This window comes from Myotis lucifugus, unplaced genomic scaffold (genome assembly GCF_000147115.1).
Source record: "Myotis lucifugus unplaced genomic scaffold, Myoluc2.0 scaffold_186, whole genome shotgun sequence".
In the NCBI taxonomy this organism is placed as follows: Eukaryota; Metazoa; Chordata; class Mammalia; order Chiroptera; family Vespertilionidae; genus Myotis; species Myotis lucifugus.
This window is the reverse complement of record NW_005871234.1, coordinates 1,357,594-1,372,580: the sequence shown is the minus strand read 5'-3', so window position 1 is coordinate 1,372,580 and position 14,987 is coordinate 1,357,594. Positions and strand designations below refer to the sequence as shown.

Here is a 14,987-nt window from a genome sequence, read left to right as displayed (position 1 = left end):
CTTTTAAGATTCTCTCTTTGTCTTTTGCTCTTGGCATTTTAATTATGATGTGTCTTAGTGTGGTCCTCTTTGGATTCCTTTTGTTTGGGGTTCTCTGCACTTCCTGGACTTGTAAGTCTATTTCTTTCATCAGGTAGGGGAAGTTTTCTGTCATTATTTCTTCAAATAGGTTTTCAATATCTTGCTCTCTCTCTTCTTCTGGCACCCCTATAATTCTGATGTTGGTACGCTTGAAGCTGTCCCAGAGGCTCCTTACACTATCTTTGTATTTTTGGATTCTTTTTTCATTTTGCTTTTCCGGTTGGGTATTTTTTGCTTCTTCGTATTTCAAATCTTTGACTTGATTCTTGCGATCCTCTAGTCTGCTGTTGGAACTCTGCATAATATCCTTTATTTCAGTCAGTATGCTTAATTTCTAGTTGGTCCTTTTTCATAACCATGAGGATCTCACTAGATTTCTTGACAGTCTCACTACATTTATCGGCAGTCTCACCAGACTTTTTGAGTGTCTTACTAAATTTATCGGCGGTTTCTAGAAAGTTCTTGAAAAACCTTAAAAGTGTGGTTTTGAACTCTATATCCAGTAGTTTGCTTTCCTCCATTTCTGTCATTTGTGTCCTGTTTCTTTGTCTCCGCATTTTTTATGCTTCCCTGTGTTGATAGAGTGGCTTTCTATGCTAGGTGTCCTATAGGGCCCAGTGGCTCAGCCTCCCCAGTTACCTGAAGTGGACACTCTTGGTGCACCCCCTTGTGGGCTTTGTGCACAGTCTTGTTGTAGTTAAGCCTTAATTGTTGTAGGTATCACTGGGAGGAATTGACCTTCAGGCCAATTGGCTGTGAGAATCAGCTGTGTCTGCAGTGGGAAAACTTCTGTGCTGGAGACACCCCTCTGGGGCAAGACTTGCTTCAGTGGGGCTTTGGTGCTCACTGAGTTTGCCCCATGAGTGTGTTCCTTATGGATCTGAGGAGCTGCAATCTGGATGGTCCCACTCTGACCACCGGGCACACTGGCTCCTGGATCTCTAAGGAGGTGCTAATCTAGCCTCTGCCTGTGGCTACCCAGCAGGAGCCAGCTGTGAAGCAATGGGAGTTGCTGTGGGGCCTTAGGCCAGCTGCAGTTTGTTAGGTAATTTTCAGATTGCAAAGGGCCAGGCATTTCATATGCAAAAGCCTCCGTGCACAGCTTGGGCGGGGCGGGGTCCCAGGGGATCAACAGGGCGGAGCAAGCAACTATGGCTGCCCTCAGAGGCCCCGCTTCTCAGTGTCCCGGCAATCGCTGCAAGCACCTCCGAGAGAAAGCTGCCCTTGAGTTCTGACCGATGCCAGACAGTCCAGTTTCTCCTGTATGAGTCTGGGTCCCCAGAGACTCGCCCGGAACTGGAGCTTAGAGCTTGAGACTCCCTCCCGATTGAAAAAGACAATCGTGTCCTCAGCCGCCAGCCCTCTCCACGTGCGCCTCTGTACCTCTGTACTTTACTTCCGCACCTCCTCTGAGTCTCAGTGTGCTTTTCTCTTTCCTTCTAGTTGTGGAATTTCCACTCAGCCAGCCTTCCTGTGGTTCTGGATGATGTCCGTTCCATCTTTTAGTTGTATTTTTGAAGTGGTTGTGCGAGGCAGCAATCTCCAGTGTTTACCTATGCCGCCATCTTGGTTTCTCCACAGTGCCTCTTTTTTAAAATTCATGATTCAGGATTCCTGGTGACTCCTTTCAGTCTGAATACTCCTCTTTTTCAGTTCTGGCAAGTTTTCTCAGCCTGTTTATTTAATAATTTCTTCTCATTCTGAAGCTCCTATCAGCAAATATTCACATCTTAGATCAACACTAAGGATTTCATTTTCCGTGAGCTCTTTGACTGGTTTTATTTGTTTGTTTGTTTGTTTATTTATTTATAGATATATTTTTATTGATCTCAGAGAGGAAGGGAGAGGGAGAGAGAGATAGAAACATCAATGATGATAGAATCATCAATCTGCTGCCTCCCGCACGTCCCCCACTGGGGATCGAGCCCGCAACCCAGGCATGTGCCCTGAACGGGAATCGAACTGTGACCTCCGAGTTCATAGGTCGACGCTGAGCTACGCTGGCTGGGCTGTTTATTTATTTTTTAATAGAATCCTCTTCCTGTTTTGTGAATACAGTATTATCTGATGTCTCCGCATTCTGGGAGCCAAGGAGGGGAAGGAGGCTGGGGTCCCAAAACTCACTGCAGATTTTCACTAATTTCCCTGCATTAAGCCTCACCTACTCCCACCTTCCACTGTGCTAGTGTTCCCAACTTTGGAGTCACTATACTTCAGTTTCTCCAGAAGGCTGGTAAGCCTTCAGCATCTGCTAGGGATGCAGGTGGGGGCGGTAAGAGTCACCTTGCTGTGCGGTGAAGGTCTGGGGTATTACAGCTTTGAGGACAGACTTTCGATTTATCCCTGTGTCCAGCCCTGTGATTAGCCCTTTTTTCCTGTGGTCCCTGGTCCCTTTGAGTTCTTAGCTTTGCTGGTATCCTTGGGGTGATGGCTGGCTCCTTAGGCATGCCCTCTTCAGGCATTAAGGGGATGTCTTCCTCCTCTCTGCTGGGTCAGTTACTGAAACTCTACTCATCTTCCATCCAAACACACGTTGCTGTCCCTCCCCTGCTGCTGTCTTCTCTTCCATTATTTTGGTAATGATGTGCGCACTGCCCCTCCTTCCTCTAACACCTTCAGGCGCAAAGCCCACGCTGAGTCTCTGTGCTGCCACCCGACACACCAGGGCCTGGCAGGGTGTCCCGGGGCAGGCGGCTGGGCCATCAGCCCTCCCAGTCCAGTGCACGTCAGTGCGTCTTTAGGGAGCACCTACAGGCCAGGCTGGGTGCCAGAGCCTGGGGGACAGATCAGGGAAGACGCTGGAGCAGGGTCTTGCTTCATGGACTCCCCAGAATCTAGGCAACAACAGTGAAAACACGATACTGTGGGAGAGCAGAGGAAGGAGGGACCAGACGGGCTTCTGGAAGAGATTTCTGTCCGGAGATGTGAGGGGTGAGAAGGGGCTGTGGAGAGAAGGCGCTGATAGGAGCAGTGCAGACAAGGGAGCACCCGGTGAGCACAGGGAGAGCAGCCCCTGAGGAAGTGGCGGGATGTGCTCCACCCGGCCCAGCTACGAAGGGCATGTGCATGGCGGACGCAGCACCTTGGCCAGGTGTCCTTGTGCAGGGCTGTGAGGGTGGCGGAGACGGTGTTGTGCTTGGCTGGGCAGGGGCAACCTCAGGCATCTGAGCTGAGTTGGGGGCTGCGGTCAGCAGGGAGGGCAGGCCTCCATCTCCTCATTCCTAGCCCAGAACTTCTTTCCAGCCATGGGTCCCGGGGAGCCTGGTGGCATGTCCTGGCAGCTCCTCTCCAGTCCTGGGCCTCCTTGTTTTCTGTCCTGAAAGCCTCCATGTACCCCCAGGGATGGGGGCAGGGGAGGCGGGGGCTTCTGGCACCGGCTGTGCTTCCCTTTCTGGCTCATGTCGGTGAGGCCTGCAGTGTCTCTCTGCTGGCTCGCTGGCCCAGCGTTCCACTGGTGGACCTGCCCCTAATAAGCAGATCCTCCCTCTCCCTCTCTTCCCATCCTCCCAGCGCATTGGGAATGGGCTCTGGGGCAGCCCTCACACTGCTTCTTCCCTCCCTGGACCTCCGTTTGCAAAGCCACACCTGCCTCTGGCCTCTATAGACACAGGAACGAGGGGACAGGTGATGACATTTCAGCTCAGGATTTGGGCAAACCTCAGCAAACTAGGATGAAGGACAGTCCTGATCCTGGTCCTGGCTGGCCCTGCTCAAGGCTCACTTCTGTGGCTTCTGAGAGGCCCAGGTGGTTCTTCATCTCAGTCTGGACAGTGGCCTCAGCTCCCAGGCACTGGGCCTGCTCTGATGTCCTTCTGCAGGCGTGAGGGTCAGAAGCCTGTGCCTGTGTCCTGATACCTGTGGGCCTGTCCTGATGGCACTGACAGCACTGGGCACCTGCGTGCCAGCTTGTTATGTAACCTGCCCTCCAGTTACAACATCTTACCAGTGGGCATACCCTGGTAGATGGACGGTTTGTTCGCACCCAATGGGCCTTAGTTTGGTTGTCTGTTAGTGAGGGTTGGGATCTCCTCCCAAGACTGTTAACTTGTTTTTTTTAATCCTTACCTGAGGATATGTGTGTGTGTGTTTTTAAAGTGATTTTAGAGAGAGAGCGAGAGCGAGAGCGAGAGCGAGAGAGACATGGATATGAGAGAAACAGTGATCAGTTGCCTTCCGTACGTGCCCGGACCAGAATCAAACCAGCAACCTAGGTATGTGTGCCGACTGGGAATTGAACCCACAACCTTTTGGTGTATGGGATGTCACTCCAACCAATTGAGCTACCCGGCCAGGGTGACTGTTAACTTGTTAAAAGTTTGCTACACCATGAATAATTAGTCCTGAGGATAAAAATAATTATAATTTACCCTTTGGGCTTAACAGGTGGAATTTGGTATGCCAGGAACCCTAATAAGGACTGTAGCTATCAATTAAACAATGCAGCCATAGATGAGAGCGACAACGTAAGTACAGGCAGTGAGGTTTCTGGGGCACGGCCCTGCTGTGTGCGCTTTATGTGCTGGGTGGTTTGACATGGATGCAGATGGGTGTGGTTAAATATGGAAGGACCCCCCCGCCCCCCATGGTAATGAGCCAACACTCACTGCGTTCCAACCAAGTGCCAGGCACCATGTCAAGTACTAGCACTTGACATCTATTACCTCCATTAGTCTTTACAGGAACCCTGCTGGGTGGGTACCTATATTAACTCCATTTTGCAGGCAAGAAAACTGAGGCTCAGAGAGGTTGAATTACTTACTTGAGGTCACACAGCCAGTATGTGGCGGGAGAGGGATCTGACACTGGGCCTGGGAGACCCAATGCCTGTCTTTCCCACTATCTGCAGGTGGCTTTGGAAGGGAAGGCGATACTCTGTGGAGCAGAATAGTGTACACAAACATGGGGCAGAGGAGTGAAGGGGGCTGTGTCAGAGGAGCTTGTGAAGGTCTGGCAGCCCAGTTAAACCTGTGTGGTCTGGGCATCTGCTGGTTGTCCAATATGCAGAAGGTAGCTGGGCACCGAGGGGGAAACTGACACATGCCCTGGTTCCAGCTCCCAGCACAGGTGAGGCCACCACACACGTGGGTGGCTAGCGGCCAGGCTGGTGGCTGAGCCGCGTGGAGCTAATGCTAAGGTAGGTGGGCGTTCATCGGCGAGAGAATCCTGAACATGCTGGTGATGGGAAAGGGTTCATGGAGGAGTACCGGTGGGCCCTGAGGGTAGATGGAACGTAGAATAGAGAGAGGGAGAGACCCAAGGCAGTGGGAGGATGTTCCCTGTAAGTCAGACGAAATCTGAGAAGTAGAGGAGAGAGAGAGAAATAGAGAGAGAGGCAGAGAGAGGTCAGAGAGGGATTAACGGGGAGAAAAGATGGGATTAGAGAGATAGCTGGAGAGGAAGTTGGGAAGTGACAGGGCAGAGTGTGAGAATCTGTCCTGTAACTTCTGGGCCGAGAGATGCTGAGTGTGTCGAGTGGGGCAAGAGGAAGCTGCTGGGAGCGGTTGAGCAAGGGAGCAGCATGACAGCGCATGGTGGGGGAGCATTCTGGTGGGTGCCCGGTGAATGGGGCAGGAACCCCGCGTGGAAGCTGCTAGAGCGACCAGGAGGGGGGTGAGCAGGTCTCTGGAGCCGTTGCCGGCTTCTGCGTGGTGGTGCTTGTCTCTCATCCCATGTTCCTCAGCGGCTGGGAACCAGCCACCTTTAGTAAGTGCTTGCTCTGCACCCAGCAGAACGTATCACCCACTTGGAGGCCCCGTGCAGGGTGGACTTCTGCCTGTAACCGACCAAGGCAGCAGGGACCTACGAGATCCTGCAAGGCTCCTCTGGCAGAGAGGAAAGGGGTCAGGGTGTCTGGGCTTTGCTGAAAATAGCAGAGAAAATACCGAGTGAAAATACTTGTGCCCCACATCTTCTCTGGGTGTCGGTAGGTTTGTCAGTGGCTGGCGGAAAGGAAGGCTTGGCTGACCTCCACCCCCTGACCCTGACCCTGACCCCTGGCCTCAAGCTTCTGGGATGCTGATCAGCACCCTGGCCCTGGGGGCTGGCCCGGGCTGGCCCTTCCAGTCGGCACAGAACAGGCAGGTGGTCAGTACTAGTTGGAGCCTTTGCATACCGTGCTGGGTGTTGTATGGAGGCTGTGGCTGCGTCTCTGGCTGGGTCACTGCTGTGGCCTCCTGGTGGTCTCCCACGCTCCCGGGGCCCCTCTGGGACCCAGACAGCAGTCAGAGCCGTCTATGGAAACAGACATCGCTTGTTCCTCTGCTCCGGGGCTTCTCAGCCTCCACATAATTGGCTTCTGGGGCCGGATAATTCTTCGTTGTGGGGCAGCCCAGTGCGCTGTAGGGTGTTTGGCTGGCTGTCCTGTCTGCGGAACAGTCTCTCCTACCGGGTATCTGCATGGATCACTCCCTCCTTCAAGTATTTTCTCCAGTGTCCCCTCAAGGAGAACTACCCTCACACCTCACCATTGTCAGGGCCTAAACACTATTTAAGACTCTGTCAGGGGAAAATAGTCTTTTCAAGTAGCCACTAGGGCCAGAAGCAGGACAAGAGGTGGAATCTTAGGGGGCCAGGGTGGAAGGGGGATCCAGGTACCAGAGGTGCCTCAGGGGGGTGGAGGGAATGCAGCCCAGTGTGTCCCTCTTCCCTCTTCCACCTCAGCTCCAGCCTGGCCTTTCTCTTCATCCCTCTTCCCCATGCAAGAAGCGGTGCCCTGGCCATGTCATCACGTTCCCTGTCCCCTTCCTGTTCCACATCCTTCACCTTCTCCTTTTGTGTCGGCGCCGTTACAATAATTTAAAAATAAAACATCCATCCGCACTGCCCGTGCACACCCTGTTCTTTCTCATGTGTCCTAGTGCACCCAGTCTTCTCGGCTATCAGAGAATTCACGTACTTATTATTTTTATTACTTACCGTCTGTTGGCACTAGCATTAAGCTCTATGAAAGCAGAGATTTTTAAAATCTTTTTTGTTCACCGATGTTTTTAATTACCTAGATCAGTACCCAGCACATAATGGCTGCTCAATAAGTATACGTTGAACAAATTTAATCTTTGTAATATCCTTGAAAATAAGTATTCATATCCCCACATTACAAAGGAGGAAATGGAGGCTCAAAAAGATTGAGTAAGTTGCCCCAAATTGCATGGCCAGCACGTGGGGAATCTGGAATTCAAATCCAGATGTGACTCTGCGGCCCATGCCTGTGTGGGGAACTCGTGGCTGCAGCTGTGGGCCAAGCTGCAGAGCCAGGGGAACGTTCCTTCTCCTTTCGTGATTCTGTAGAACTGGGGGTAGCTGCACCCCACATAGACTGGCATAGGTACATAGTACCTGGGAGTAACCATGGCAACAGAATTAATGGTAAGGAATAATGGGATTGGCCCAAACGATAAGTTAGGAAGATCTTTAAAATGTTAGTTTATGGAAGCAGCCTTTGCCTTGCAGAAGGATCCCCTTCAGGCTCCATTTAATTACCGTCTGGAGCTGTTTTAAATAGGCTCCGTCTTCGCTGCCTTCAGAGGCTTGGAGAAGCAGCTTGGAAGGAGGCAGAGGGGAAGGGGAGCAAGCAAACTGGGGGTGGGGCCTGGGCAGTCAGCGCCTCCATCTGCGGTCTGGGGTCTGGTGCCAGGGACATGCCCTGCTCTGCCCCGAGAAGGCAGGGCTTCTCCTTCCGAGGCGAGGCTCGTTAGGGGCCCGCCTGCCCTCTGCCCCTCCCTTGGTTTCGACCTCTCAACCTATTACACGGGGAGGTGCAGGTGGCAGCTCAGCTCAGACTCAGGCCATTTCTGAAACCAGCAAACGTTTGCATTATTCCAGCAACCTCTCACCAAGACGGCTTCCACCCCCCACTCTGTCCTCACCCTCCAAGTTAAAAATCAAGCCGGGTCCAAATTCTCAGAACCACAGGGGCTATTGCTGCAGTTCCAGTTCCAAAGGGTCAGGGCTGCGCATTTTTACCTTCGGCCATGGGCACCGAGGGAAATGGGCTGAGCCCAAAGGAGACTGGTCACGCCCAGGAGTTATAGCTCAGAGTGGAGCTGCTTCCGCGGGCTGCCAAGAAGGCGCTGGGGGCTCCCTGTCCTCGATTCTCAGTGTGGAGGGACCATCCACAGTATGTCTTTTGGACTCACGTTCAATGCTTTACATTCCATCTGTGACCTGGTTGCAGGACTGGCTCATGAAACTACAAGCTAGTGACCAGCTCTTGGCTTCTGGGCGATTCCTGCTGCTATTTCTGCATCCAACATCCGACATATCGGTCCAGCAGGTCCCAGGGAAAAGCCCAGGCCTGGGAGTCAGACCCAAGCCCTTGTCCTGCTCTCTCTATAAACTGGGTCTGGCATCATCCGACAGGAAGGGGCCCTGGAGAGACTTGCTTCCGCTTCCTGCCCCTTCTCCTGCCTGATTAATTGAAACACAGTGTAAGTCTAAGGCAGCGGTTCTCAACCTGTGGGTCGAGACCCCTTTGGGGGTCGAATGACCCTTTCACAGGGGTCACCTAAGACCATCGGAAAACACATATATAATTACATATTGTTTTTGTGATTAATCATTATGCTTCAATTATGTTCAATTTGTAACCATGAAATTGGGGGTCACCACAACATGAGGAACTGTATTAAAGGATTGCGGCATTAGGAAGGTTGAGAACCACTGGAAGGTGTGTGGTGACTTGCACAGGAAGGCCATGTAGGTTAGTGGCTGAGCCAGGGCCAAAATCTGTGAGCCTGGCTAGTGTTGCTACAGGCTGGAGATGGGGTGAGCCTGCTCGTTCAGGTCACGGCCAGGAGTTTTAGTTTAAAGGGGAGAGGTCCCTCCCACCTCCCCGCAAAGCCCCCTGAGGCGGGAGCATTGCCAAACGTCACAAGAAGAGCCTCAAGCACTATCTTAGCTTTGATTTCTTCCTCCCTCCTTGGGAAATGCGTATCTGTTATCATGGGAGGCAGTTTCCTCTGACCCTAATGGGTTATCTTAGTTAGGGTTATACTAACTGCTGTAACAATAGATCCCAAAAGGCACCAGCTCAAACAACACAGAAGTTTATTTCTCGCCCATGTGACAGTTCCAGGTCCCGGTGGGCAGGTGGCTCTGCCCCACAGGATCACTCAGGGCCCAGGCTCCTTCCATCATGCTTGGCCACCATCTCCTTGGGGTGTCCTCTGCATGGTTCAGGCTGGGCTGCAGCCACATCCTGGCTCCTGCTCACAGGAAGGGGACAGAAAGCATGGAATGGGAGGCCCTGGTTAGGGAAAAGCACCTCTCACTTCCCATCCGATGCCACTGGGGGACTCAGTCACATGGATAAGCTTAACTGCAAAGGAAGCTGGGAGATATAATACAGCAATTCAGCCACCTGCCCTGCAAAGGAGGCTGGGAAATGCAGTGCAGCAGGTCAGCTCCCTGCCTACCATTGTTCTATTACTACGGAAGAAGGGAACATAGATTTTTGTCGGACAATAAACAGTTTGTGCCATAGAGGTCAATAAAGAGCTTAGGCATTGTGTACCCTATATCTATTTTTTCACAGTTGCTCTTAACATTTCTTTTTTAAAAAAATATATTTTATTGATTTTTTTTACAGAGAGGAAGGGAGAGGGATAGAGAGTTAGAAACATCGATGAGAGAGAAACATCATCAGCTGCCCCCTGCACACCCCCTACTGGGGATGTGCCCGCAACCCAGGTACATGCCCTTGACCGAAATCGAACCTGGGACCCTTCAGTCCGCAGGCCGACACTCTATCCACTTAGCCAAACCGGTTAGGGCTTAACATTTCTTAACAATACATTTTTTGAATAAGTAACATATGAACAAGATACCGAATTCTAAAGATGTAAAAAACAGAGACTAAAAAACAAGTTTCCCTTCCCCTGCCCCCCAGTTGCCCCCTGCCTCTCCCTAGAGTAACCATTAGTTTCCCTATATCCTGCAGAAATATCTGAACACATTTATCCTTTCTCTTAAAATGCTAATGATATAATAGTGACAACTCCAGGGAAATTCTCCAGAGCATGGTTGTCACAGTGAAAGATGGGACAGACACAAAGGACAAACATTGTATGATCCCACGGGTAGGGAACATCTTGAGCGATCAAATTCACAGAGACAGAAAGATGGTGGCTGCCAGGAGTTGGGGAAGGAGGACAGGGCGGGGGGGGGGGGAGGGGTTGGTACTTACTGGGTACAGAGTTCAGTTGGGAAAGATGAAGAAGTTCTGGAGATGGATGCTGGTGATGGTGTACAATAGTGTGAATGCACCTAACGCCGTAGAGCTGCCACTTTAAAGTGGCTAAAATGGTAAGTTTCACATTATGTATATTTTACCACAATAAGAAAGACTGAAAATAGGCTAAAAGTTGACTCACAGGGCACAGTAGAATATACAATGCATTCATTCAAGGTTTCTATTAGGAAAAATGAGGTGCTCTCTGTGCACTGATGTGGGAAGATCTCCACAATATTTTATTTATTTATTTTCTAAAAAAAAAAAAATATATATATATAATTTCATTAATTTCAGAGAGGAAGGGAGAGGGAGAGAGAATCATTGACCAGCTACCTCCTGCACATCCCCCGCTGGGGATCGAGCCAGCAAACCAGGCATGTACCCTGACCAGGAATCCTGGTTCATAGGTCGATGCTCATCCACTGAGCCACGCCAGCCGGGCTCCACAGTATTTTAGATGCCCGAGGGCGGAACGGTGTGCACGGGCGTGCTAGCGTTAGGATCAGGGGGATGTGGGGATGAAGAGCGGGGCCTCTGGAACCACACAGCTTGGGTTCAGATCTCAGTGCTTCTGCGGGAAAGTGCTCAGCAAAATAGGAAGCGTGGACTGACCTATCCTGTGAGACTTACACGGCCCATATCGGTGCCACTGGCCAGCTGGGCCTCGTGTGTGGTGGTGTCACTTCGGGGGAGGGAGGAAGGGACAGGCCTGTGAGCTCTGGGTTCCTGGCCTTGCCTGCTGACAGCCCTGCTGGACTTCTGCCTTTGCCGCTAAGCCAGCACCTGCCTGACTCTCCATCGCTGCTCCTGGGTGGAGGTAAAGGACAGTCCTTGAACCTGAGGGACACGGATGTCGCCATGGGTTACCAGTGCTGCTTGGCGGGACTTCGGCGGGAGGAGCATTAGCTGCCGGGCTGCCAGGAGGCTCTGCGTCCTCAGGATGATGTCAGCCAGTTCTCTTCCTCCTCTCATGCCTCGGCCTGGCAGTCACGCTGGCCAGACCAGACGTCATCTCCTCCAGGGCCCTGGAGAGAGGGAGGACGCGAGTCTGGAGGCCAGGCGGCCTGGGTGCCCATGTCCATCCAGCCACCAGGGGCCCGGGGCTGCGTTACTTAGTCTCTGAGATGAGTTACGTTGTCTGAAAAGAACCTACCCACCTCACAGGCATGTTGCAGGCATAAGACAATAGACGTGAAGTTACTTTAAAATTAATTAAGTCATTAAACATGTTGCTCATTTGAATGACCGTCCCTCTGTTTTAGGCATTTATGGAGCATGTCCTATGGGCATGCAGTTTAGATATGCGTATCTTATTTAAACCTCTGTGTCAGTCAGAGTAAGCCAAGTGCTGTAACACACAGGCCCCAGAGTTCAGGGGCTTATACAGTACGGTCCATTTCTCACTCATGTCAGAGTCCAGTGCAGCTCAGGGACTTGGCACATGACATTGTCCAGAGACCCAGCTCCTTCCCCTTCATGGTTTTACCGTCTTCCAGGGCCTCATCGTCCTCCCCTGGATTCTCTGTGGGAGGCTTTGGGGCCAGGCCTGGATGTGGCAAACATCACAGGCCATCAGCCAGCACCAGGTCACGTGGGTGGTCCCCCCCCCCCCCCCCCCCCAACGGTGGGGGAAGCTGGGCTGTGTAGGCTTAGCTGTCTGCCTGAAGGGAAACTCAAACTGCCCAGGAGCATCCAGCCTCCGCTCCACCTTCACAACAGCCCATTTCGCTGATGGAGAAACTGAGGCATGAAGGCGATGTAATGAGCCCAGGAAGTGATTTGAACACAGGCCTGCCTGATTCTAACACTGGCTCTTTACACTGTCCTCTGATGTCTTAGGCCAGTGTTTTCTGCCCAGGGTCTTCCTCAGAATCATGGGGAATTTTTTTCAAAGAACTGTACGAAGGAATTTTGAGGTTTTTTTAAAAAAATAAAATTTTAATTTTAGAATAGCTTTAGATTTTCTGTGTGGCCGGCACTGTGGGAGATGCCGGACGGTGCTGAAAGGCTCACCTAAAATGGCCCTGGGACTTGGGGGTGCACTTCAGGAAGGCAAAGGAGGGTCAGCCTTTTATCTTGTTTTTTTTTTCATCTCTGCTGTATGCTCTCACCTCCTTTGGCTGACACTGATTCTGCATTTGGTTTTTCTCTCTTCAGTCCCTTCTGTTCCGCAATTATTATTTTTCAAAACTCTACTGCCTCCAATCTTCCTGGAATAGCAGACAATCAAATATGTTTGAAATGTATCTAAAATAAGAGTAATTAGGCTGTGAATTAAGGCTTGAGGACTCTGCTGTGAGTATAATGCATAAGCTTTAATATATCAATTTTATAACTTCTATTTTTGCTACCCAGTAGCCTTCTGCAACTTAATTTATGTTCCAGGCAACAACACTGCCATGTAAAGGAAGCATAAGTGAACTGTTCTGTTACAAAACTAACCACCACTCCTGGCCGCATCTTACCTCTCACCTCCTACCCTTTTTGCTCCATTAAAAGTGCACTGGCCCTTGGTTTGCCACAATGTAAATGTTTATTTACCGGGTTTGCTTGCTTCTAACAGGCCCATTTTATCACATTTTAACATCTCTTAAATGGGATGAGTCTTTTTATTGATGGTGGTCTTGGCATTATGTCATTGTTTTCTTACTTAGCGGCACATAATAATGTCTTCGGATTAACGATGTCTTAGATTCAATGAAAGGCAGTATTTATATCATTTGAAGGAATTGACAGATTGTTCTGTTTCTCCAGCCTGTGCCTCATGCTGGTGCTGGAGAGAGACAACTTTTCCACTCATTTGAAAGCAACTTTCTTCTCCTTACCACCTCCTTATAATAACAACAATAGGAATAATAATACCTACAACAGCCAGCAGTTAAAGGGCACTTACTATGTGCCCAGTGCTGCTCCAAGAACTTGGCATAGATTTTTTTCAACAATGTTAGAGGCACAGCTATTATTCCCATTTTACAGAAGAGGAAATTGGGGCTCAGAGGTGGAAGTGGCAAAGCGGGGAATCCCGGCAGCCTGCCTCGCTCTGAAAAAGTCATGTGAGGCTGCCTCTACCGATTCTGGGAGGCAGTTGAAGGATCTTCATTAAATCAGGCTTTTTACCTGACCCTACTAGGAAGCTTTAGAAAAACGCTGGGAGAATTCTTAAAGCAACCTTACAGCAGCCAGGGTTGAGAACCCTTCGTTTAAATCAGCGGTTCTCAACCTGTGGGTCGCGACCCCTTTGGCGGTCAAACGGCCCTTTCACAGGGGTCGCCTAAGACCATCCTGCATATCAGATATTTACATGACGATTCATAACAGTAGCAACATGACAGTTATGAAGTAGCAACGAAAATAATTGTATGGTTGGGTCACAACATGAGGAACTGTATTTAAGGGGCCAGAAGGTTGAGAACCACTGGTTTAAATGATCTGTGTGAGATCCCCTCGCCCTGCTGTTCTGGGGCCCTGACGCCATACCCTCAGAGTAGCTGCCAGACCTGGGGGGACCAGTACAGCCCGAGCCTCTTAAGCCCTTTGCAGCTAGATGTCTTGGTTAGAAATGTGACTTTGAGACCTTAGAGCAGTGGTTCTCAACCTTCTGGCCTTTTAAATACAGTTCCTCATGTTGTGACCCAACCATAAAATTATTTTCGTTGCTACTTCATAACTGTAATGTTGCTACTGTTATGAATCGTAATGTAAATATCTGATATGCAGGATGGTCTTAGGCGACCCCTGTGAAAGGGTCGTTCGACCGCCAAAGGGGTCGCGACCCACAGGTTGAGAACCGCTGCCTTAAAGGGACATGTGCTTTAATTTTTTCTCCTCCCTCCCTCCCCCCTCTCTTCCTTCCTTCCAGCTCTGGAGTGCACAGAAAATCAAGCAGGTAATCCAATTTTGGCTTCTTTTCCTCCCCTCCCCTCTCCTGGACCCTGCCCCCACTGTCCCAGGATCCTTCTGTTGTGGGCCTATCTTCTCCCCTCCCCCTTGTTCCCCGCCTTTTCCCAAAGCAAGTACCCAGGGCTGCTCACCTTCCCCTGGGCCCCTACGCTCCTTCCCTGTGATGCCTTCCCCACAGTCCTCATTACAGGCCTACTGTGTGCCAGGCACAGGGGTTCAGGGCGCCTGAGAGGTAGACCCAGTCCTGCCCTCCCTGTGTTCAGCTTGGAGCATTAGTCAGAGGATACGTGCTGTTGGGGCGGTGTGTTAGCTTCCTCTTGCCCCAGTGGTGGGAAAGGACTGCCCGGCCAGAAGGCAGGACACAGCCACTGGCCCTCGGAGTCATCCTGGAGGGAGGGGGGGCTCTCCTTTCCCGCCTCCTTCCCTTCCTCTCCCTGTGCCCCCTCCCTCTCCCACCGTCACCTGTGCTCTGTTCCTTGCTCTTGCCAGGCTATTCTACACCCGGACACCAATGAGAAGATCTTCATGCCCTTTAGAATGTCAGGTGAGCCCGGGACCTCTGCTTCTGCCCAGCCAGGGCCACTTACCGTGTCACAGCTCCAGCACCCGCTAGATGTGCCGGCCTGGGGCGGGGAGGGAGCCTGTGACACGCACATGGCCACACTGGCACCTGCATGTTCACATGGACTCAACTGGGTAAGACTCACGCCAGGCCTCAGAATCACCTGTGGAGCTCTTTAAAAATGTGCCTTTTCTAAAAACAAAACAAAACAAA

General features: G+C 51.1%; 1 protein-coding gene across 1 annotated transcript in view; it reads left to right on the top strand.

Annotated features, from left to right (window-relative positions):
* Window positions 1-14,987, top strand: part of SFXN5 (sideroflexin 5) — a 103,839-nt gene that overhangs the window by 22,273 nt on the left and 66,579 nt on the right. The window contains exons 4-5 of the mRNA XM_006096762.3: window positions 14,172-14,198; window positions 14,702-14,756. Coding sequence (XP_006096824.1) covers window positions 14,172-14,198; window positions 14,702-14,756 — 82 coding nt within the window. The remainder of the gene's footprint in view (window positions 1-14,171; window positions 14,199-14,701; window positions 14,757-14,987) is intronic.